This window comes from Panthera pardus, unplaced genomic scaffold, assembly GCF_024362965.1.
Source record: "Panthera pardus isolate Hobbes unplaced genomic scaffold, ASM2436296v1 HiC_scaffold_16, whole genome shotgun sequence".
Lineage (NCBI taxonomy): Eukaryota > Metazoa > Chordata > Mammalia > Carnivora > Felidae > Panthera > Panthera pardus.
This window is the reverse complement of record NW_026526721.1, coordinates 122000076-122026190: the sequence shown is the minus strand read 5'-3', so window position 1 is coordinate 122026190 and position 26115 is coordinate 122000076. Positions and strand designations below refer to the sequence as shown.

Sequence of the window (26115 nt, the reverse complement as noted above, 5' to 3'; positions counted from 1 at the left end):
CCCTATCAGTCTTGGGTACTAAAGCGAGATGGGTTTCAGGGGATAGGACGTGTGAACAGATTATCTAAGGCCCTAGGCTGTCCCGGGGCAGGCTTCTCCACCTACACTCTGCGTTAGATTGCACGATATGCACTCTCCCCAGAGTCGAGTTCAGTTGCTCTCAGGTGAGGCCTGGTGCGAGTATGTGTAAAAACTGTGTGGTGATTCTCATGAGCAGTCGACCACTGTCCCAAGGAAGGCTGTCTGCTGAAGGTCAGTAATCATGGAACTGAAGTGCAGTCCTGGGTTGAAAGCTTGGGAGTGCTACCTGCCCCACCAGACTGAAGACCCAAGATGGCTTTGTGCTCATCCTGTGTCTTTCACCAACCAGCCACACAGTATATGTTCCGTATACACTTGTGGAAGGAAAAAAGAAAGGGATTGAGGAAAGGAATTGTCCTGGAAACCTTATGGCCAGGCTTGGTGCTGATTTTGTAGTTCTAGAATAGGATTATTGTGTCAGGTTTGAAGAAGGAAGGAGAAGACGGCGAGATAATTCCCCTGGCCTGAGAGAACTTTATTTACTCAACATGCCCTCACCCTGGGTGGTCTGAAGTCCAGCTAAGTGGGAAGTACACACAGCTGAGTAAAGAGCGCCATTCAGGGCTTACAGAAGAGCAAATCACATTTCAAGGATGAAGAACCATCTTCTGGGAGCTCAACAGTTTTTGTCAATACCCAGCTCCCAGCAAGGACCATGTGAGACCCATGAGGACTTACTGTTTTCCATTAGAATCCCAGGACCACCCCTCACCCACAGCCAACACACACATCCCATCCACCTCTAGTGCCTTGGCCAGGAAAGCATTAGGACTCTAGATATCAAACACCCATCTGAAAGTTTGCGATTTCCACAGGTTTGTGTCTCATAAAAATTTAAACACCTGCTAAGTGAAAACAACACCTTTTGCTGTCTTTCTGGCAAACACCTTCTGCAGAAATTTTCTCACTTCTCAGAGGCAACATATTTCACTGGCAATTCCCCTGGCACCGAAGCTGCTAAAAGATAAAGGGATCCAGGTAAGGCTGCCTTCCAGAAGTCCCAGCAGGTACCTCTGGAGACTGGGATCTGAGAGGGCTTTGGGAAGTGGAGGGGTTCAGGACCTGAGGCAGCATGTAGGTTAATCTTTGAAGATAAGTGACAGCTAGGCCTGGAACACATGGTCTTGGAAGGTTGTTGCAAACAGCCTTCAGAGGATTAAGGAGAAACCATGGTCAGCTGGGGCACAGGGCATTAGGGGGTGGGGGACAAGGAACTATCATGTATTGAGGCCAGGCACATGCCAAGCATTTTTGTGCATAAGCGAGTTTCCCCAAGCCTCACCAATCTTTGATGCAGATGAGACCTCCACACCAGTCACTAGTAACATACTATGAACATACCTATTCATAATATTCTGGCTGCCCATAATACTGGACTGCAAACCATCAAAAAAGTTCTGCAGTTCCCAGAGGGTCCCATATGAACTTAATGGGTCATCCCACATTCCTCCCTATTATGGGTTAAATTGTGTCCCCCTGCCCAATTCATTCACTCAAGTCCTAACCCTCCAGTACCTCAGAATGTGACCTTATGTGCAAATAGGGCCTTTGTAGATATAATTAGTTAAGATGAAGTCATACTGGAGTAGGGTGGGTCCCTAGTTCAATATGACTGATGTCCTTATAAAAAGGGGAAATTGGGGCACAGATGTATGCAGAGAGAATGTCATGTGAAGGTGAGGGCAGAGATAAGGCAATGCCTTCAAACCTCCAGAAGCATGGAGAAAGGCATGAGTATATCCTCCCTCATGCCCCTCGGGAAAAAACAACTATGCCAACACCTTGATCTTAGACTTCTAGCTTCCAGAACTGTGAGACAATTTTCTGTTGTTTATGCCAGCTGGTACAGGCTGAGGTAACTGGCTTTCCTTCAGGCCACCAGGTAGCTGCCCCTGGACCCTTCATGCAAATCAGCCCCTGAGGTCCTGCACTCTAGTTGGCCACCATATCTGGTCATGTTGGGTTTGGTCTAAGCTCAGACTAAAGCCTCAGTGTCCATCATCTTTCCGCTAAAGAAAGCCTGAGAAGAAAATTCTATTCATACTTTGCTAAGTAACTGCAATTCAGAGAAGTTATAGGACCAGCCTAGGGCTACACACTCATTAATTTCAGCGTTTCCCCATCAAACCAGTTATGGTATAATAGCCAAATAGCATGTGTTCATCAAATCTGTGGTCAGGGAGCTTCGCATTAAGTGGTGTCACCACCAGTAAGTGGGTGTGCTGTCTGCACCTAACCCTAACCTTAGGGACATACCCGCAATCACCATCTCTCCCTTCCTGGGTGGATGTGAAGGTGTTGTAATACATTGATGCTTCATGATGGGCCTTGGGTGGCTGAAGAGACCAAGCCAGTAACTCCTGCATGGCAACAGGGTTTGTAATTGGGGGATCTGGGTGGAGAAGGAGTAACTGCAAGGACGTAGGATGAATCTGGAGAAGGAAGTGCAGCAGCTGGAGATGCCCCAAGCCTAAGAAATCCCAGAGTAGGGAGAGAGTAATAGGAACTCAGTTTACTCCTAGTGGATGAGGACATAGTGCTCCTCCTCATTTCCGGGATGACATCCACACTCCTTGCTCCGTAAGAACATCCCTGATCTGGTCCCCACCTCCCTGATGGCCTCATCTCCTGTCGCTTCTCTAAAGTTATCCTTCTCTTCAGCTGTGGTGGGCTGTATGGTCTTCTCCCAAGCATAGCACTCTGTGTCTCTTCTCCCAGCCCTGCCTATGTCCTTTATTCTGCTCTAGCACCTTTTCTCACTTCCCCAGTTAGGTATCACCTCCTTCTGGAAGCCATCTCCGAATGCATGCTTCTTGGACCACGTGAGGTGTCCCTCATCTGCTGTCAAAGCTCTTGGTCCATCCTTCTTTCATAGCTTATCACCCACAAGAGTAATTATATTTTTAGTTCTCTGTCTCTCTCAGTGGACTTGAGATCTTCTCCAGGGCAGGGTCTACAACCCACTTCTACTCAGCACAGTCAGCACTGACTGTTTCCGAATGACTAAATGAGAGGATAGAAGAATGCCTTCATGGGTGGGTAACCAGTGAGCAGCCTTAGTGTGAAATATTCTCCCCCTTTTTATGAGAGGACATTTGGATAACTATGTCAGAGGGAACATAAGGGTACTTGGTAGGAAAGAAAAGAAGGGGAAGGCAGGGAACGATAGAGAGGCCTTAGACAACACATTTTGCTGACAACGATAACTTTAGGCCACTTGGTATCACCAGTTATGATGCAATAAAATCCCATTGCATCCATGAGATTCTGTTGGAGAGGCAAGTGAGAGAGGTGAGTCTCTCTCACCTCACAGAGACACACAACGCTCAGAGCATGGGTGGCTGGCTCATCAACATGGAGGTGAGATGGCCTTTTGACCATTTTCCCTACAGGCACACTGTAAGCTCTAGTTGCCTGAGATGCTCTACAATAAGGTAGTTCAAGAATGCATCCTCTCTGGATCACTGGTTCTCTTGGAAATGCACAGTATAAATTAGCATATTAAAGGCTCTGAGAAGTATTGCAGTTAAGAAACCTATTGTTAAGTCATCATTTTCCAAACATGGGTGGCCATAAAGGGAACTGCGTGTATAATGTCCATTAAGAAATGGCAGAGCATACTCTAGCAAAAATGGTCATAACACTATTTCAACAGTGATAATACGAGAGAGAATCTCACTGGAACTTTGAAGACTCTTGTTCCTTATTCTTGGGAGAAACTCAGCTCAGCCATCAGGGAAATATGACCTCTTTCCCCTACTGCTTGTGTGACCACCAGGGATTAAAAACGTGCCCAGTGTTAACAACTACATTTCCAAATGGAAAACGATCGACTTTCTGCTTCACTCTGCTCCCACAAAAGGTCCATTCTGAGTGCTGCTTTCTTATGTGCTGTCACGTGGAACAGCAAGAGCCAGAAGAAATCTCTCCCTCTTCACTTGGTTCAGGCTATGGGGCTGCATAGCCAGGGTGTGGAGAGAGTCTTTAGGGGAAAGAGCTCTCTAAGTGCGCAGGGCACTGGCAATCAGTACTGTTGGCTCAAGAGAGAAAGAACTCTATTTTAGGGCAAAGGAACAATCACTCTGACCTACATACACTATCACATGTGAGGCTTCAACAGTGGGAAAGTCGGGAAAGCATAATCGTGTCTTTGAAAAGCAAGGTGGAGTCTGGCTTCCCAATCAGCAGGAGGGAAAGGGGTCAGAGCAAAGAGGCTGGAGGCTCCCTGTCAGTGTTGGAGCATGAAAATGGGCCACTCATCCCTGCCAGAACTTTCTGGACTGGACATGTCACGTGCTCTCAGTTCGTTTCCTTTCCTGGTTGCTCAGCCTCTAGACCCTTCTCCGTTTTCTCTGTAGGCTTCCTGCTGCAGGCCCTCATCACTGGGTTCAAATCGCCCCCATTGCCTGACAGTCTTCATTTTCAGATGCTTTCCCCTCTGCTGCTCTGCAGAGAGGTCCTCCTGCAGGACAGCATCCATCATCTACCAGGCACCTTCAGTAGCTGCCACATCCAACTCCAGGATGTGACATAAAACCCTTCCCCCTGGCTTTCACATCACAGCCCTTTATGATGGGGCCCTTGTTTACTGTTTAATTCTGTGACCTTAAACCCTATGACAAAAACCAAGTTGATCAACCTGTCTGTTCTGCTCCTTTGCTCAGGACTCCACCCACCCAACCACCCACTCCCAGACAATGCAAATATTGCCATTCTTTACAACCTAACTGAAATTTCACATTATGCCTAGTGTGTCTTTAGTGGCCTAGAGTGGCCTCTGGTAGGACTTAGTACAAAATATCCTTGTAACATTAGCCTTCCTCTCTTGTTTTGTTAGCTAATTTTTATAGGTATCATTTTTGCCCTAAAGAGTCTTTCTATTGTACGTCTCTATTCTATTTCATTAATTTCTATTCTTTGCATTTGCTAGTTCTTTGAAAATACTAATAAAACTGATAAAGCTCTGTTAAGGATGACCAAGTGAAGAAAAAAGAAGACATAACCTGTAGTAGGAATGACAGAAGAGAACATCATATGATAAGTGTTAATAAAGTGGTATTATAAATGACTATGCAGTACATTTGAAAATTTAACTGACATAAACAAATTTCTAAAAATACAGCTTCCTAAATTGATTCAAGAAGAAATGGAAAGCCTAAGTGATCCAATAACCCATAAATAAATGCAATCAGTACTTTTTCATAATAGCATGCCTGTCTCCTTGGTATACAAGGAGCTCTTTGATAGCATCACAGTATATCTCAATATTGCCTGACTGATGTTGGCCGTTGGACCCTTTTCAGTACCCTGGCGAGGGTTGGAAGGAGGAGGTCAGGTGCTCACAAACAACTCTCTTGACCCAGTGATTTCCTCTGGCCATATCAGCCCAACCCAAAACTTGTATGCATTTTGCAGAATTTCAGACAGACAAGGCCGTTAGCCTTCTGCCTCCCTTTCTCCATCTAGCAGGCAGGGTATGGTGCTAGATCTTGACACTTGGACTCCCTAATGGACTATATGTATGGGCACTGCTCTTTGCTGTTCACAGAATGTAGTGGAGGGGCTGAGGAAGAGCAGCTGATCTGGCTGTGATCTCACTCTGGTGCATTAAACAAGGGGGCTGGCATGGGAAGGAGGCCCACATTGAAGGAGAGAGGGAAAAAGGGAAGAGGCAAGGATGCATGTCCCGCTCTCCAGCAGCTGGGGGTCTGTCTCCAGAGAACATTTGCTCAGGGACCCCTTGCTATGAGAAGAAAGTGGTGGGAGGCCTGTGCCCCAGCACAAAGGCCCTGACAGTCTTCGCTCTTAGAAACTCCACCCTTTGGCATATGCCCCAGGACCAGATGAGCTCTATCTTCTTATCCATTTTGTTTTATTGCCTGATTATCCCAGTTTTATAGTTTGTAGATTATATTCTTTCAGTATTCACTTTGTTCTTTGTTTCTTGTATTTTAATTGTTCTCAGCTGACGACAATTTAATGGCTTTCTTTGATCTCACTTTTACTTTTATCCGTGGCTCATATTTTATCTACTTCTCTCATCATACTCAACTTTTATTTTGAGCTTTATTGTTATGTTGTTCATTTTTATTTCAGCCTTGTTATTTGCCTTTTCTGCTTTTTTTAATGACTTTTGCCTTGATTCATCTTTTTGTTGGTAGCATACTGTTTGTTGGCTTTTATGCTCTCTCATTACAAAATAGCAAGTTTGAAGCAGAGTTGTGCAGAAGCTGATTGTGAGGGCTGTCCAGTGTCTTAGAAAGGACATCACGAGTGGCCAGAGGCAGCAGACCACTCAGGCTAACTCCATACAGCGAAGACTTATTGGAAGAATACAAATATCAAAGAAATGAAGTGTAATAAGGATATTCAAGGCTCATTAGAAATGGAAAATTATCACCAGCAACTGCCTTCTCCATCTGTCTCCCAATCTGGTGATGCTGGTTTCTTTCTCTCTGCTCTTCTGGTTCATGCACCCTCTCCAAATAGTGCAGGTCTGCTTTCTCAGGACCCAGCCTAACCACCAAGCTCCAGTCTGCATGCCTTCCAGTCCAGAACCTACTACCATGTAACAGACTAGCTTCTGTTAACCTCTGCCAAATACCAGGAAGAGAGGATCTGATTTTGCAGTTCACCTTGGCTCAGTTTTCCACTTCCAACCCTAACCACCGCCCCCCCCCCATCAGTGTTAGCCATCAGGATGGCAACAAGTAGTACTCACTTCTAGACTTTGTCAGGCAGCTTCCCCACCTAAGGGCAGTGATGGGCAGGGATGGGAGGGAGGCTGGATGCTTTTCTCCTTCCAGATAATCCTGGGATAACATCATAACCTTCTCCCATAGATTCCCCTTCCTTATGCATCATCCCTCCATCTCTTCCTTCTTCAACTACATATTCAACTAACGAGTTTAAAAATACTTAGCTGAATTATCTAGTAGACAACTGGCCAAAATTCCAAATCCCCTTCCCAAGAGGCAAATCCTACCTGGATTTTGCTTTTAAATGTTGCAACAAAGTTGGTTTTTCATATCACATTCTTTACAGTCTCTATGAGGAGGTGTCCTGTAAATCCAGACTGTGCAACCCCAGAACACTTGGCAAAATGTGCCAACAAGAGAGCAATGTCTCAGTTTAATTGAAATAAGCCACCAGGTTATTTGTAGCATACTCATGAGACTCCTTGGGAAAAGACATAATGAAAGATCTGTGAACTGGGTTTAGGAATGTTTTATCATCATTTCTTGATGAATTCTTAAAGCCAAAAGGAACAACATTCCTGCCAGTTGGACTTATGGGAAAGAACATCTCTTGCTGCTGTGAGTGCTCCCTAATTCCTTCTCCTGGTAGCAGACCTATATAGGAAGTACTCTGGATGTCATATAGTAGATGCTTAGTAAATATTTGATGAGTGAACCGCAAAGCCATCTGACCCTAATGGGAAAAGGGAACTAATATCTGCTCATATGTGTTATGTTCCAGGCACTTTACACACTCAAGCTGTATAAAGCCAGTGCCTACAACCTCCTGACTTAATGGATTCTGTCCAAAGACTAAGAGCTCTCTGCTAGAACTAGGAAAGGTGGGACTGGAAATGCAGTAATTCTGTTTATCTGTTTTTGGGGCTATATAATCTGTCTGCTAGAGACCTGGGACCTAGACTTTGTTCACTGGCATGAGGACCCTGTTGTACATTTGAACCTGGCTGTGGAAGAAGCAGCAGGGAGGCCTTGAGAGTCCACCAGGAGAAGCTTCGTTAGACACTAGTACCTAAAAGGAGCATCAGTGTAGGAAGCAGACAGATTGTGTCTGAAGCCTGAGGGTCGCTTACTGGCTCTGTGGCCTTAGGTGAGTCATGTAACTTCTTTGAACTCCAACTTATTTTTCTCTAAAATTTGGTAAAATAGCTAGCTTTCAGGAGTGTAGACAACATTAGGGATGCTAATATACATGAAATGCCACATTTAGTGTTTGATGTATACTAGATGCTCATTTATAGATGGCTTTCCCCTCCTGGCCTTCCTGCCACCATCACTGTGATTTAAATCACAGCCTGAGCCTGCTACCTGCTGAAATGCACTTGAGGCCTGCAGTCTTCAGTGGTCAATGTTGACTGTCCACATTAGCTTAGCAGCTAGGTTTCCCCTGTGAGCATATTCTGCCCCACTCCATTCTATTCCCACCCTGCTGCCTGGAGAGTGAGGTGCTAATTGAAAATCCCCAAAGGGCTGCCACATTCTGGGGGAAGGAAGAAGCAATGATGGGTCACTTTTCCCCTTTAGTTGCTACTGGGTGTCTGCCAACAGGAGCTGAGATCATCTCATTTAGCAAGCAGGAGCCTGCTGTTTCTTGCTCATAGTCTTGGGCACCAGCCTGGCCCAAAAACAAGCAGACAGTCCCAGGACCATATTGAGAAGGATGCACTCCCAGAGTGTCAATGGGGACTGATCCCAGGGAGGTCAAGGTCATGTGGAGGTTGCCAGGAGTGGGAAGGAGGCAACAATGACTCTTCAGAGTAGCTTTTTGGCTGAAACTTGCCGGGGGTCATTGGATAGTCATTCAGCCAGGGTCCACACCACAATTGGGAAGGCTTCTCCATGTCCTGGGAGGCTGTCATTAGGGCAGAGGAGCATTAATGATAAAATGTGTCCTCCTGGTGAGGAGGGAGAAGCAGGAAGCTGCATCTTAAGTAAAAGAGCAAAACACAACAAGAACTTTAAAATATCTATGCCCTTTGACTTAGTATTTCCACTTCCAAGAATTCATCATAATTTGCCAATATTTAAAACTATATATGACAGGGCTCCTGGGTGGCTCAGTTGGTTAAGCATCCAACTCTTGGTTTCAGCTCAAAGCTTGATCTCAAGCCCTGTGTCAGGCTCTGCACTGGGCTGGAGCCTGCTTAAGATTCTCTCTCTTCCCCTCTTCCTTTGCCCCCACCCCAAAACAACCTACATTTCAATCACTTGGATCCAATCATATATGATAGCTATATCCATAGAATGGAATAGTATGTAGCCATTAAAGTAGTGCTTGCAAAGAGTCTTTAATGAGCTAGGAAAACACTCTTATGATATGAAACAGAGATGTAAGACACAGAATTGTACATAAAACATGATCTCCGCTATTTAAAAAAAGTGCACTGGAAGAAAATTGGAAGCAAATATGCCTAAAAGTTACTTTTGATTGCTTCCCAGAGGTAGGATTATCATTCTTTTTTTTTAACTTTTTTATATTTCTAAATTTTATCTACTGCACATAAAGATAAAAATGGAAAATGAAACAAAAGTAACATCAGGAAATGCCAGCATGGATGATCCAAGCCCAGATAGACTCTAGTGGTGGGATTTCAGGCACTGCCAGGCCTATTGCTGTTGGAATCAGAGCCATCTGGGGCCCGTTCAATCACCCCGCCTGACAGCGGTGTGTGTGACTGACCACTGAGCCCACTCTGACAATGCTGGGCTTTGGGGACAGCCAGAAATGTTTGTGAGGGGCAGCTGGGAGTGCATGCCTGTCAGAGAGCCAGGCAAGCCCGCCAAAATCAGCCCCTGTGGGGGATCCCTGCTGGAGGGGGAGCAGGGCCCTCACCACGGCCTGGCCCTGTTTCCTGAGATGGCCAAACGACATATCCATGTGTGTTCCAAGCCTTGTCCAGCCAGTTGTAAATTGGAATGCTTATCAGATTGGCTCCCTCAAGGGACAGCACATAACAATGAAATAACAGATATATTTATAGCCCTTTTATTGAAGTACTTAAGAATTTCTTTTTTTAATTCTGAAATTTCTCCAACTTTTAGAAACACTGACAAAGAGTAGTTTCTTTCCTCCTGAGAAAATCTGGGCAGAGGCAGGAAACCTAGTTAAGCATCTGCAGTAAACTCTCGACCCCAACCCCTCCACAAATACCCCCAGTCTGTGCCTCACGGGCTAGGCCTCTGTGGCCGACTCTGATGCATAATTCCTCATGTACTTAACAAGCACGCTCGGAGCTTCCCTGTATGCTAGAACCACATCTGCTCACACAGAAGTAATGGAGCAGAAGGGGACACAGATATGAGAACTTCCATGGCTGGACCAGACATTCCTTCCAAGACCTTCTCTCCCTCTTCAGCCCCCAAGGCTCCCACATAGGACCAAGGTGGACTTCAATGGCAGCAGAGGGAAAATGTGGTCGCAGGATTTGTAGCTCAGAAAGAGTCTATCTGCCTCAGGTTTGATTTCTATATTAGTGCCCCAGGGTTGCCATAACAAAGTGCCACAAACTGGGTGGCTGAAAACAACAGAAATATGTTGTCTTACTGTCCTGGAGGCTAGAATCTGAAATCGTGATGTCAACCGGGCCATTGGCTGGCCATCCTTGGCATTCCTTGGCTTGTGGATGCATCTCCCCAGTCACATGGCCACCTTCTGCTCTGTGTTAGCATCTTTCCTCTGTGCATAGCTATCTCTGTGTCCAAATTAACCCCTTTTTATAAGGACACCATCATATTGGATTAGAGCCCGCCCTAATGATGTCATTTTAACTCGCTTACCTTTATAAAGACCCTATTTCCAAATAAACTCACATTCTGAAGTTAGGACTTCAAGGTGTCTTTGTGGGGGGGCAGGCGGATACACAGCTCAGTCTACAATGATTTCTAAGGCTGACTCAGCCACCCACTAAGTATATAACCTTGGTAATCACAAAACCTCTCCAAACTTCGGCCACCTCTTACTCTGTTAAACGGAAGTTAAAAAGAACACCTAACTCCAAGGTCATCGCAAGGTCTATAGGACATAATATGTGTAAAGCATGCAACATGACACCTAGCTGATTTTAGATGATTTTTTCTCATCATTGTTATGAAGCTACTGCTTCCAGGCCACATAGGCATTCCATTCAGGGGAGAGTCTGGCCTGAGCCAACCAGGGCTGACCCTGCACCTCTAGCTAGCTCCACACTGTAGAGGGTCCAAGGGTAGCATGTCAGCAGAGGTCTCCCAGAATGACCAACTAGGTGTCCAAGCAAGGAAGAGCGTAGGACCAGACACAGGGCTAGTGATGTATCAAAGCTTGCAGAATCAACAGTTGGAGCTTGCCATTTTTAAACAACCTCACATAGGCCACATTTGCCCTGCGTCCTGCTGGGTATAAGAAAGCAAGGGGTCCTGGGGCATCTGGGTGGCTCTGTCATTTAAATGACCACCTTTTGATTTCAGCTCAGGTCATGATCTCATGGTCATGAGATCAAGCTCCACGTAGGGCTCCAGGCCTACTTAGGATTCTCTTTCTCCCTCTCCCTGGCTTGTGCTCTTTCTCTCTCGAAAGGAAGGGAGGGAAGAAGGAAGGGGTCCTCAAAGAATAAATTTGGGGTCAGACTAGAGAGCCTTGAATTGGAAAAACATGATATGTCCATTCCTACCTCTCTAACTCTTCTCCTGCCACTGACACCACCATGTTCAGACTCTTTCTGTTCCCTAAGTGGAAGTTTGTACCCTTCTGCCTCAGGGCCTTCGCACTGTTGTTTCTTCTACCTAAAATACACTATGCAGCTACCCTCCACCCTCCTTCCCCATTCCCCAGTTTATCTCATTTCTTTTCGTTCTTTACTCACTCATTATCCCCTCCCCCAGTTATTTTCCTGTTTATTCCCTTCCTAACATTTAACCCAACTTATAACCATATCTTCAGTCTTGTGTTTAGTCATTTATATTTGCCGTTTTCCATCAGACCAGGTCCCAGACTGCAGGGTCTCTGTCAGTTTTATTCTCCATGGACTACCTCCCACCCAGCCAAGGTCTTGCACACTGAGAAGGTATTGGGGACTATTTTGTGGTTATCCAATGGATGGAAACAGAAGACACTGTTTCCCCAGACGAGATGTGGCCTCATAAGACTGAGAGAAGCTGATCATTTGGGGAAAATGAATGACTCATAGCTTCTACTTTCAACCGAGTGATATTTAATCAATGCGATTTGTGAAAGAAGTTAGTTCATTTTCGTGGAAATTGACAAGCACCCCTGCAGCCACCACTACCTTTGTGTCTGTGGTCTGTGCTCTGCCTCATTCCTTGGGGGCTCAGGTTAATAGGATAACCCTACTAAAAACCTACGTTCTACAAACACATGGTGTTGCACCAAGAGGAAACACCAGAGGCTGCTATCCTTGGCATAAACTCCATGTTTTCAAGCCTACTTCACACATGCTCTGTGAGAACAGTGAAATGATTGTGTTCCCCCCAAGGGGAGAAATGAGGGAAACCCAAGCAAAAGGCTTTGGGGGATTATCCCCTACCAGGTGACCAGCGAATAGATTCTTCAGCTCAGGGTTGTCACCACAACCAAATCTCCAGGCATTCCTGAGGTCAGTGCCCTTTAGTTCACGGCAAGTTCTTGGCAAGCTAGAGAGGCTGGGCTTCTGACCGTAGCAGAGAATCACAACCTGGGGGAAGGAGAGTAGCCGCGGTGTGGTTTTTAAAATAAATCACAACAGGGCACCCAGGTGGCTCAGTCAGTTGAGTCTGATTCTTGAATTCAGCTCAGGTCATGATCTCAAGGTCATGGGATTGAGCCTGTGTCAGGCTTAGCACAGAGCATGGAGCCTGCTTGAGATTCTCTCTCTCTCCTCTCTCTGCCCCTCCCCCACTCATTCATATCTCTCTCTCTCTCTCTCTCTCTCTCTCTCTCTCTCTCTCTCAAATTAATTAAATAAGGGCACTTGAATGGCTTAGTCAGTTAAGTGTCTGACTTTGGCTCAGATCATTATCTCAGTTTGTGAGTTCAAGCTGCATCGGGCTCTGTGCTGATAGCTCAGAGTCTGGACCCTGCTTCAGATACTGTGTCTTCCCCCTGTGCCCATCTCTCTGTGCCCACCCCCCTCCCATTTTGTGCTCTCTCTCTCTCTCAAAAATAAATAACCATTTAAATAAATAAACCTTAAAATAAATCACAATAATCAAAGCATATGAGAGATGCTGCATGTGAAAACAGGCAACATTTTAGAGTTGTTTCACAAGAGGAATGATCAGAGCATGTCTGCAACAGCCTAAGCAGTTTGAAAAGTGTTGGTGCAAATAGATTTTGATGTCCATGTTGGATAATCAGTAAGGTGCTGTCTCTGCATGTTACAGAGACAACAGCAGGTAAATTAACAGCAAGACACTGCAGCTGGTTCTAGACACAAGTAAGACCACAATGGAGTATGGAGGGTTTTCTGGTCTTCCTAATGAACTCCTAGTTATCCTTCTAGCCCAGTTTAGGAATCTCCTCCTCTAGAAAGCCTTCCCTTACCCCTACAGTTGATTAATTGCTCCCTCCCCTCTTCTCTCTGTTGTACTCATCCTACTCCATTTTAATGAAATGGACACATGTCTATTTCCTCACTGTGAGGGTAAAGCCGTCATACTAGAAATAATGCATAAACAGTGCTTTCTCTCTTTGTGGCTGCTTGTGTTGTTTTCCAAACAATAGCAATAAAGTCTTCTTTAGAAATTATTTGAAGTAGAAACAATCAAATCTGGTTAAAATTATGAAGTAAAAATATCACAAGTCTTCCTCAACTCTAGCCAAAATCACGAAGGTGATCCTTGAAAACCTGAGGTTGAGAAATATTGGCATAAGAGCTCTGAATCTTTCTTCTCTGGTCTAAAGCCCTCGGGTTCCCTGTACACCCAGCTCCTCTTCCTAAGGAGATAGCAGCTTACAGGACAGTGATGGAGTCCCATTCCTTTTGCCTCCTCTGCAGTGTCCAGTATGGAATAGGTGTGCATTCGTGATTCCTAATATCCCATGCATGAAGTGTGATTGACCGGGAGAATACAAGTAACAAAAGATAGAAGTAGTTGAACTCCAAGCTTGTCATGGAAGTTCTAAGCCAAATACCATTCGGGAAGCTGAAGCAAGATGAAAAACTGAAAAACTACTGCCGATAAATTTGTGTAGAAACATGAAGTGCAGACTTCCCAATCAGTAGAGACATTAATAATTCCGGGGAGCTGCAAAAATGACTCCTTCTGTCAATTTTCCTCTTCTGGGGTATGCCAAATTCTGGAGCTCACTGGGGATGACATAATTATGTGACCTTCGCCGGGAGCCAGGGAATTAAATTCTTCTAGGTCTTCTACAAATACCCCCTACTGAGAGAGGGAGGAATTCTCTCTCTCTTTGCATTTGTGGGTAGCTTAAAAGTGAACTGCATTCACGTATGTTTTGCATGGAAAGTAAGCAGCAGCATAAGGGTATTTACCGTACGGTGAAATGGATCACGAAGCTGTGATTTATCCTGCACTGGCCCACGGAGGAAATGAAGCATCCTATTAGCATTGCTGGTCCGTGTGAATCACAATAGGCAAATGAGAGCAAGAGCAAAGCACCAATAATACAAATATCCGTGTGCAGCGAAGGAAAATGTCAAAGCAGAGTTTGGCTCTGCTGCAAATGGGTTACATTGAGAATGCATTAGCTCCTGACATCGGGGAGCTACAGCTCTGGGTAATCTACAGCTCTTTCAACTTATTTACTGTAAACTTGGAAGCAGCCAACCTTTCACATTTGCATTGGCTTTCTGTTGCCAAGGGGGAAAAAAAAGGTACCTGAAAAGAAAATGAGAGAGCGTCCCAAGTCCGTAGGCTGATAGGGTGGCTCGCTGGAGTGCATGTCCGTGAACTGGGAGCATCTTGGCCACCCTGGTTCTCAGTCACGGAGGCTGCTCTACCATTGCATTCTTCTTCCAGCCGATTCCTTGGAAAATAATCGTTTTATTTTGCTCCAGAATTAGAAAATAAAGCAGCTGAACCTGGGAGTTACGAGTCTTAATTATCCTCCCTGGCCTTTTCTTCGGGAACCTAAAATTGATTTTCAAATTTCTCTTCTGGATTTGATTTAACATTTTAATCTGCGTGCCTTCTGTGGGGGCTTTGCCGGCAGTATTGATGACAAGGAGATGAAGAATTAGCCGGCCACGGCGGAGGTGCTTGTTATCAGCCAAGCCGTCCCGGTGTTGATGAGAGGTGCCCGGGGGTCGTCTGGGCCATGTGTGAGAAGGCCCTTCATCTCCTACTCACCTTGATCAGAACGAAAGCTGGAATCATGCCTGACAGGCAGCGGCCTCTGAACTTTTGTTTTAAACTCCGAAGCTGTCCCCTGAGATGCTGACTTATTAGCTCCAGGAATTGATAGAACAGTAAAAGAGTCCATATACTTCTGTAATATTGATTGGGCTGCCATTTCTCTTTCTTCTGTGGCTCAAAATATGGATTTTCCTGACACCAGCCTTAATTTGAATTAAACATTTAAAATATGCCTCTGCCCCTTTGGGGTTCCCCACCTGAACATTTGGGAACTTCAGCACAGCATATGGATTATGGGCAAAACTTGTCAGGGAGTGGAAATATGAGGTCTTGTGTACCTGCAGGTTGTTCATCGATTCCAGAGGCTTTGCTATACAAGGAGGTGGCTTGGCGTAGAGTTTGAGTACCAGGACTGGGAAAACGTGGGGCCGGATCCCGGTGTGAATAAGGCATTCAGTTGCTCTATTCCTCAGATGACGCATCTGCCAAATGGGGTGACTACGCCCTGACAGCAGGATCATTGGGGAGATCATGCAGGCAGCGTGAGAGTGTCCGTGGCGAACTGGGGAAGGACAGAGCAGTGGAATCAGCTCAGAAGAAGTAAGTTACAAAGATAAGTACAGGGAGGCGGGCAGACATGAGAGGATCCCTGGTACTTGGAACAGCTGTCCACCGCAGGGGCTCACCGTTCAGGGCCCCAGAAGCAAGCGGGGGGTCTGGGACAGGGGCTAAACAGACCTGCAAATGAGGCTGCTTGAAGGAGGTGGGGTGTGAGCGCTGGCAAAGAGAAACCTGGAAGCAGAGTCTTAGTGATGGCCTTGCTGGAATCTTTCTGACACCACCTGGTGACCCTCTCAGAGGCTCTTTCTCTCTTGCGAGGTCGCAATCAGGAGAAAATGAGTGTCAGCTTCAGCACGAGGAGCTACCACTGAGTTAGCAATTACTGTGCCCTTTCTCTGTGCCAGCCTGCTGATTTTAAACTTGTTGATTTTAAACTTCATAATAGCCCAAGATAGTGGGTTCTGTTTTTGTTCACATTTAATGGACAATGAGACTGAACTTTAGAGAAGTTAATGCATTTTGGCCAATGATCGCAGAGTTAGGGAAGTCGGAGCTCATACTTGAAGACAAGTCATTTCTGATACCAAGACTCTGGTATTAACCATCATACCACACTCCTTTGAATTGATTGAGACTTTATTTCTTTGACATCCAGCAAGAATTCCCTGAGCACCTCTATTAAGCCAGGCCTTAAACTGGGCAGTAAAGTCAAGGAGATGAGTAAGTACAGATTCTTGCCTCTGGGACCTCTAAAAGGAAAAAATATGTGTGGACACAATTGACAATGCAGGACGAAATGTGCAGGGAGCCAGGGAAGCATGAGGCATGGGAGAGCTGCTATCTCAGCCTGAGAAGCCCGCACAGGCTCCTCAAAAGAGGTAATGCTTAAACTGGGTTTTGAAGCTTCTATAGGAGTTCTCCTGATACAAAGAAGTGTTCTTCGTTAGTTGGCCAAGAGCAGCTAGGATGGCTATTTCTTTTTGTCTTTCTTTTGAGAGAGAGCATGAGTGAGAGGGGGTGGGGCAGAGAGACGGGGAGAGAGAGAATCCCAAGCAGGATTGGCATGCTTAGCATGAAGCCCTACACAGGGCTCCATCCCATGACCGGGAGACCATGACTTGAGCCAAAATCAAGAGTCAGATACTTAACCAACTGAGTCACCCGGGCACCCCTCATTTTTTTGGCAACAAAGACTGCAAATGGCAGTAACAGCTACTTACTAATCTCTCATTTGGGCAGCTTGCAAGCCTTTCTGTTTCCACGGGTTTCTGTTTACAGGTAAACGGCAAAGAGCCTGTTTTGGCTCTAAAAAAGAGACTGTTTTTAGTTCCTCCTTAATTTACAGATTATAAACCTTGAGTATTAATCACCAGTTGGCTCCTTGTTAAGTTAACCTTCAAGCAACAGTTTCAAAGCAAGGCTTCTCTCTGCCTGAAGCAGGTATGGAATCACCAGATAAACATGATACATTTTCTTGTAGAGTTAATTCTATTCAAAGATGCAAAGGTAAACAATGTTAATGTCATATTGTATTTAGATAGTTTATAGAGTGAATTGCAAAATTAGCATGATTCTTGAGAAATAAAACATTAGCTTTCTTGGAAATGTCACCAGTTGAAATGGGCCATTTTGGGGCATAGTAACTCCTTCTCGATCATTAGGAGATAATGAAATATCTGAATGGGCCTCACATTAAGGTTACCTGCTACTGGCCAGTAGAACAGTTGGGGTCGATCTTTCACCTGCTCAAAAGCTGAACCCTCATACTCTCCCTGTAGAAGGAACCTGGGTCCATTCCCTGGAGTATGATCCCGTAAAGTCTGTTCTTTCATAAAGATGGGTGCCACGATGGGTTCACACTTACCAGTAATGGCTGAAATCTTACAGCACTTTAATGCCATGCTTGAAATTAAAGTAATGGGAGACACAACCATAAGAAACCCGCTATAAGCCGTGTCAAGTCATAAAACTGTAATGCTGTGAAAGCCTAGCAGCCAGAAATCACTGGTGATGTGAAAGGAGCAAAATAAATATTGGCTGGGCTTTTAATTAACTGCCTCTAAATAATGAAAATGAGCCAATCAGACTCCCTTTTAGTAGCGAAATACCATTATAATTTGAATATTCCTATTGATGGACAGCATGGCGCCTTTGATGGAGGCACATAAATCAGGCAGGGCTGTTTTGCGTCTCCTGGAGACCACACACCAGTGAGCCTGCTGCGTCTGCCAGGCTCCGGCCCGACAAGCACAGGCCATGGTTTTTGCCCCTCGGCCTTTGAGAGGGGAAAGTGTGAAGAAGCCAGACCCAGAAGCTTCTACTCTGCGTCTAGCTCCCTTTAATAATCATCGCCATGCTACTGAGAAAAGAGTTGTGATGAAGAGGCATGCTCTGAAGTCCGGGAGATCAGAAGTTAAATCGTGGCTTACGATTACGTTATGACACTGGGCAAGTCTCCCCTCCCTGTGTGCCAACATACTCATCTCTGTAATGGGAGGAAATTTGGTCCTTGCACAAAGGGTTTCTTCTCTAAAGCCACCGGCACAGTATCTGGCACATAATATGCACTCAAGAACTATCAAGTGGTGAGGACAGGCTTCCTGCCTTGTTCCTTACCTTGGGAAGGAAGGATCTAATATTTCACCATTAGTATGATGTTAGCTGTAAATTTATCACAGGTGCCCCTTATCAGTTTGAACAACTCCTCTTCTATTTGTAGTTTACTGGGAGATTTTACTGGGTATGCATTTTGAATTTTGGCAAATTTTTTTTTTTTTTACATCTATTGAAGGGACCATATGGTTTTTCTCCTTTCTCCTGTTAGTATGGTAAATTACATTGACCGAAACTTGGGTTTCTGGGTTAAATTCTACTTAGTCATAATCCTTTTTATAGAGATGGATTAAATTTACTAATACATTGTTGAGGATTTTTGTGTTTATGTTCATGATAGACAGGGGTCTGTAATTTTCTTCACTTGTAGTGTCTATGCCAGTTTTTGGTATTAGGGTAATGCCAGCCTCTGAAAAGGAGAAAGCGTTCCCTCCTCCTCTATTTCTTAAAAACAAAATGATATATGATTAGTGTTTTTCTTCTTTGGATGCGTGATAGAAACCAAAGAAACCATCTGGGCCTGGAGTTTCCTTGTGGGAAGATCTTCTACAAAAAAATTTTAAATGATCTAATATGTGATTTAAATATGATAATAATCAACAGGGGTTTTTTTCCTTAACTCACTTTGGATTTGCTTTACACTTTTAGGACCTTCTTGATTTTAGCTCTTTCTTCTTTTGTAATAGATACATTTAAATCTATCAGTGTTTAAGCACCAATTTAACAGCATTTCACAAATTTTAATATGTTTGATTTGTAATATTTTGAGTTTTAATTATTTCTCTTTCAATTCTTCTTTTGCATGGATTATTTAAATGTGTATTGTTTAATTTCCAAATATCTGGGCTTTCTTTAGATTGCATATAGTTAAATGTTATTGATTTCCAATTTAGTTCCATTATGGTCAGAGAACATACTCTAGGATTTCAGCTTTTAAATTCATTGGGTCATTTTATGGCCTATACATGGTCTTTGTGAACATGACATGTGAGGTTGAAATGAGTGTGCATTCTACAGCTGGACGTAATGGTCTATAAATATCAGTTAGGACAAAGCGGTTGATAGCATTGGTTACGTTACCTGTGAGTTTATTGATTGTTTTTTTGTGTTCTTATTCTATCAATTACTAAAATTTTCCTATGATTGCAGAATTGTCTATTTCTTCCTTTAAGTTTGTCCATTTTTGCTTCATGTTTTGAGGCTCTGTAATTAGATGCATGTGCTTTTATAATAGTTATCTCTTCCATTTGTAATTATGAAATGCCCTTCTTTGGCAACATTTGTTCGACATCAGTTTCATCTGATATTAATTAATCACCTCCTGCCTTCCTGTGCTTACCATTGTATCAGATATCTTTCCTACCTACTCCTTTTAGCCTATTTGTGTTTTTATACCTAGAGTGCATCTCTTGTAGACAGCACCATATAGTTATTGCTTACATTTTTATTCCGGTAATCTCTGCCTTCTTATTGGAATGTTTCATGTAATTCTTGATGTGGTTGGATTCAGATATACCATTTCATTATCTGTTACCTGTTTAACCTCCCATACTTGTTTCTCTGTTGTTGCTTCTTTCCTGCCTTCTTTGGGATTCTTTAAATATTCTTAGAATTCCACTTTGGTTTATCACTGACTTTTAGCTATACCTCTTTTCCTTTATTTTTAGTGGTTACTTGCTCTCTGTATAGATCTATAAATTTTCACAGGCTTCCTAGAATTGGTATTTTACCACTTTGTACAAACTGCAGAAACGCTGCAGCCATATAGATACATTTACCACCTCTCTCTTGCCATCTTTTATGCTATAGTGCTTGTGTGTGTTATAATTATATGTATTATAAGCAACACACACAATGTTATAATTTTGCTTTAAACAATCATGTATATATTTTAAAGAAATAGGAGGAGAAAAATAGTTTCTTAGACTTACCTAGATACTTACATTTCTTGATGATCTTCCTTTATCCCTGAAGACTCATGTTTTCCTAATATCATTTCTCTTTTGCTAGTAAAAAAAAAAATTCCTTTAACATTTCTTACAGACCAGTCTGGTGGAGATGAACTAAAATGTCTTCACTCCACCTTCTTTCTTGAAGGCCATTTTTCTTGTTCTAGAATTATGGGCTAATAGATTTTTTTTCTTTTATTCCCTTAAACACAGTGGTCCTATAGCTTCCATGGTTTCTGATCAGTGTGCAGTCATTCACATGTATTTAATGCCAGTTTTTCTGTGGCTGCTTTCTCTTTATCTTCAGATTTATGGTAGATAGGTATAGTTTCATTCATCTTTATTTCCCTTGGGATTTATTGGCTTTTTGAACATGTAAATACATGTCTTTCACCAAAATTGGAAAGGTCTCAGCCATTGTTTGTTTGAATATTATTTTTGCCTCATTCTCCCTCTCTTCTCTTTCTGGGACTCCAATGACTTATTATGTAAGACTTTTTGATATCAACCCATAGGTCCCTGAGGTTACATTTTTCTTCAATATTTTTTCTCTTTCTACTTCAGATTTCTTACAGGTCATCAAAGCTCTGTTTCTTTCCTTGCAGTCTTTATTTTCTCTTTTCTTCAAATTGGATACTTTTATATTGATTTATCACACATTCACTTACCTATTCTATCAAGTCCATTCAGTGAGTAATTTATTTCAAATATTACTTTATTTATTTATTTATTTATTTATTTATTTATTTATTTTTGAGAGAGCATGTGTGAGTGGGAGGGGGCAGAGGGGGAGAAAAAGAGAGACTCTCAAGCAGGTTCCACACCCAGAGCAGATCTCTTGGTCATGAGATCATGACCTCAGCCAAAATCAAGGGTCAAATGCTTAGCCAACTGACCCACCCAGGCATCCCAGATATTATCTCTTTTAATTATAGAATTTGTACTAGATTACTTTTTCTATGTTGCATTTGTCTGATGAGATTTATATCTTTTCCTTCATTCTAAGCATATTTTCTTTTATAGCCTTGAGCATACTTATAAGAATAAATAATATACTTGTTTGAAAATACAAATAGCTGAGCTATCTTGGGGTTGGGCCCTGTTGTCTTTTCCCTCGGGAAAGGGTCACATTTTCCTGACTCCTCATATGGCAATTAAGTTTAGATTATATCCTGGATATTTTGCACATTGGGCCAAGATGCCACTGGATTGTCGGATTCCTTCAAAACGGTTGACGTTTTGTTTTAACAGGCAATTCAATTCACTTACTTCAGTTCAAACTATAAATTCTCTCTTGCCTCGTATGGACAGTAGTTCAGATCTCAATGCAGACGGCTTTCAGTCTGTCCCCCACATGCACAGTTCTGGGGCCGGCCAGAGACTTGGGTATTTGAAACACAGTTTGGGCTGTCCCTTCCCTGGCTGGCTCCTCTCCAAGAGTCCTCCCTCACCTTCCAGCAGTGCCGTTCATCTGGCCAGAAAGATGGCCCACTCATCTGATAGAAATCAGAGTTTTAGCCCCTTGTTCCACAAGGACTGTGACCGCCCTCAGGGCAAGGGAGCAAAGAGAAAACTCTTGAATGCACTTAGTAATACTGAACTATACACCCAAAAGTGGTTAAGATGATAGATTTTATGTCATGTGAATTTTATCACCGTTTTTAAGAATTATTAAAAATCAGAGAACTCACCCATTTTTAGTAGCTTTTTCTGCTCCTCTCCAAAATCTGTCACTCCCCAGGCTTCAGGTCTTTGGGAGTGGGGAGCTATTTTTCCAGGGTTAAGGGTATTGTGAGAGGGTCGTGTGTTAGAAGCCTATGCACATCAGAAGCAGAACTCCTTAGGTCACTTTATTTGTACCTTTCACAACCCAAGTTTGCTGTCCTCCCAGTTTCAGGGAAATAAACACAGTGTATTACGTTTTGTGTGAATTTTAATATTCTAATTAGAAAAGTATAAGAATATTGACATAATATGACCCAACATGCAATATATAATTATTCTTTTATAAGATTATTATTTTACTGTTGATAAAGTACCAATGTAAGATTATTAAATTTATGTTATGAAAATAAAACTTTATTTTTAAAGGATTATACCTTTTTAATTTTGGTGACTAAGTGAATTATAAACTCAAATCCTATTGCCATTCAACCTTAGATGATAATTCACAAAAGCCATTTGTTAGTGCCTACATCTGAATTTCTACAAGTGATCAATGTGTGATTATTTAAGGATGCAGTGTCATTAAAACTTCAAAGAATTTTCTGTTTTATAATAAAAGCCATCCAAAGTTTTAAGAGGCCATGCTAATTAAAAGCCTGACAGCACTTCAGGAACTTGAGCTAAATTTGGCTTAATCACCTGAAGAAAGCCAAATGGGCAGTTGTTTTAAGAGGGAGCATTACTCTAAATATTAGGAATAATGCTGAGAAATAAAAATCAGCATTGAAGCAGAACAGTTCTACAGTTATTATAGAATGCCTCCTCTCTACTTTATGTTTATTTCTATGGGAAAATTAGCCTTCATGATGTATACTATTAATTAGGCAGAGCAATCCTGTCCAACAGAAATGTAATTCCAGCCACATACATAATTATTTCTTTTCTACTGGCCACATTAAATGAATAAAAAGAAACAGATGAAATTGATTTCAATAATGTGGTATGCAACCCAAAATATCTAACATTATCATTTCAATATGTTATCAAATAGAAAATCATTTGTGAGAAATTCTCCATAAAACAAGTTTTTCAAATCTGATGTGTATTTTCCACTTACGAGACATCTCAATTTGGACTCTAAATTTTCATTGGAAATACTTGATCTGTCTGTAGATTTTGTATAATTTATAGTTGCAAAAAATTGATTCACATACCCAGACATACTTAAAAGTTTTCCAGTAACTGAATTGAGCAACTATTCTTAAATGAGCAATTCAAAAATGACAAAAATGAAATAAAATTCAAATCCAGTTCCTCTGTCACACTAGCCACATAGCAAGTGTTCAAAAGCCATATGGTGGCTTGTGGCTTCTGCCCTGAAAAGTGCAGAGTAGTCACAAGGCATCCTTCAAAGGGAAACCTACATCCCATGTCTATCCAAATTCCTAGAGACACTGTAGATGAGAAAAATTAATTAAAGAAAATCAGGTGGAGAAAAAAACTGGGTGGAGGCAAACAAAACCTTCAGGTTTGTATGGACTAGAACTTCTGACTTGTTCAGTGTTGAGACCGTATGTTAAGACCCTGCTTGGACACTGAGAAAAAGGAGACCGGAAGACATTTAAAGGTTTTACCTGTCAGTATGATTTGTACCAATTCTATTTAAATATTAGTCTTCAGGTATTCTCCTGGTTAATTGAGGAGTTTGTAATGTTCCATTGTTTTATCTTGAGAACTCATTAGCACTCATTAATTATTTGGTCCTCACAATCCCAGATTTCAAGATATGCTACAGATTCGAGCTGTAGTAATCAAAGCAGTATGGTACTGGCACAAAAATAGGCATATAGATTAATAGAACAGGATAGAAAACCCAGAAATAAACACATACTTATATGGTGAATTAATCAATGACAAAGTATGCTAGAATATACGGTGGGGAAAAGACAGTCTCTTTGATAAATGGTCCTGGGAAAACCAGACAGCTACTTGCAGAAGAATGAAACTGGACCACTTTCTCATACCACGCACAAAAATAAACTCAAAATGAATTAAAGACATAAATATGAGACCCGAAACCATAAAACTCAAAGGAGAAAACATTTCTTTGACATGGACCATAGAAACATTGTTCTAGAAATGTCTCCTTAGGCAAGGGAAACAAAAGCAAAATTAAATTATTGAGACTACACCAAAATGAAAATCTTCTGCACAGTAAAGGAAACCATCAACAAAACAAAAAAGCAACTTAATGGGAGAAGATAATTTCAAATGATATATCTCATAAAGGGTTGGCATCCAAAATAAATAAGAATTTATACAACTCAACACCAATAATAATAATAATCTGATTAAAAATGGGCAGGAAACCTAAATAGACATTTTTCTAAAGAAGATATCCAGATGGCCAACAAACACATGAAGAGATGCTCAACATCACTCCTCATCAGAGAAGTGCAAATCAAAACGACAGTGGGATATCACCTTACACCTGTCAGAATGGCTAAAATAAAAAACACAAGAAATAACAAGTGTTGGCAAAGATGTGCAGAGAAAGGAACCTTCCTGCGCTGTTAGTGGAACTGCAGAATTGGTGCAGCCACTGTGGAGAGCAGCTTGGAGGTTCCTCAAAAAATTAAAATCAGAATTACCCCATGATCCAGTAATTCTACTACTGGATATTTACCCAAAGAAAAGAAAAATACTAATTGATAAAAATATATGCACCCCTATGTTTATAGCAGCATTATTTATAATAGCCAAGATACGAAAGCAACCTAAGTGTCCATGAATAGATGAATGGATAGAGAAAATGTGCTATCTGTATCTAGATAGATAGATAATAGAATATATATTGGAATATTACTCAGCCATAAAGAAGAATGAAATCTTGCCATTTGCAACAACATGGGTGGATCTGGAGGGTATAATGCTAAGTGAAATAAGTCAGTCAGAAAAAGACAAATACCATATGATTTCATACATATGTGGAATTTAAGAAACAAAAAGCGAAAAAAAAAAAAAGAGACAAAAAAAAAAAAAAAAAATAAAGCCAGACTCATAAATACAGAAAACACACTGGTGGTTACCAGAGGGGAAGTGGGTGGGAGAATGTGTACAATAGTAAAGGGTATCAAATGTACACATCATGGTGAGACCACAGCAATGTATAGATTTGTTGAATCATTATAGTGTATGCCTGAAACTAATATAACACTGTATGTTAACTATACTTCGATTAAGTAAAAGAAAACAGGGGCGCCTGGGTGGCTTAGTCGGTTAAGCACCCAACTTCACTCAGGTCATGATCTCACAGTCATGGGTTCCAGCCTCACGTTGGGCTCTGTGCCGACAGCTCAAAGCCTGGAGCCTGCTTTGGATTCTGTGTCTCCCTCTCTCTCTGGGCCTCCCCCACTCGTGCTATCTCTCTGTCTCTCAAAAATAAATATACATTAAAAAATTTAAAAAGGAAAAGAAAAGAATTATTTGGTCCTATGGATAGCTCCTCTTTCTGAAGTTGTAAGCCCTGGCCCTAATTCTGGGGACCTCAGTATCTCCTAAGATTCCCTCCCTGCAGGAGGTAGATGCTTACAAAAACTTTGTTGATGGAGATAATTGTAGAGTGCTAAAGGGCCATGACATTTGCATAGGACATTTTTCACTCTCCAGGCACTTCAACATCCATTACTTCCCCTAAAGGACAAGTAGGGGTTAGTTGAAGTAGATTCCAGATAATGATCATGGAGTGAATCTGACTGAACTGCACCTAACAGCTGTGGGCAAACAAGAGCCCTTCATTTTTAAATAAGATTCTCTACCCTTATTTGACAGTCCCCTGTTCCTGTTTGGCGGTGAGAAAGGTGTGTGTTCCCATGTGGTAATTGCATTCAGGTCAGTAATTTTTGAGACACAGAGTTTTAACACATTCTTGCCAAACATTAAAAATTCAGCCATTATGGGGTGCCTGGGTGACTCAGGCAGGTGAGCGTCCAACTTTGGCTCAGGTGGTGGTCTCACGGTTCATGGGTTCAAGCCCCACATTGGGCTCCGTGCTGACAGCTCAGAGCTTGGAGACTGCTTCGGATTCCCTCTCTCTCTGCCCCTCCCTTCCTGGCACTCTATCTCTTTCTCAAAAATAAATAAACATTATTTTTTTTTTAATTCAGTCATTATGAACTCAGTCACTATCCTAGTCAGTG

At 42.4% G+C, this 26115-nt stretch overlaps 1 protein-coding gene across 2 annotated transcripts in view; it reads left to right on the top strand.

The window, feature by feature from the left end:
* Positions 1–26115, top strand: part of CLSTN2 (calsyntenin 2) — a 603527-nt gene that overhangs the window by 429620 nt on the left and 147792 nt on the right. Inside the window, exon 1 of one of the 2 annotated variants that reach the window (XM_019438012.2) lies at positions 16087–16409. The exons of the other annotated variant lie outside the window; for it this stretch is intronic. Coding sequence (XP_019293557.2) covers positions 16406–16409 — 4 coding nt within the window. The 5' untranslated portion in view covers positions 16087–16405. Of the gene's footprint in view, positions 1–16086; positions 16410–26115 lie in introns of those variants that run through there. 2 annotated transcript variants of the gene reach the window in all.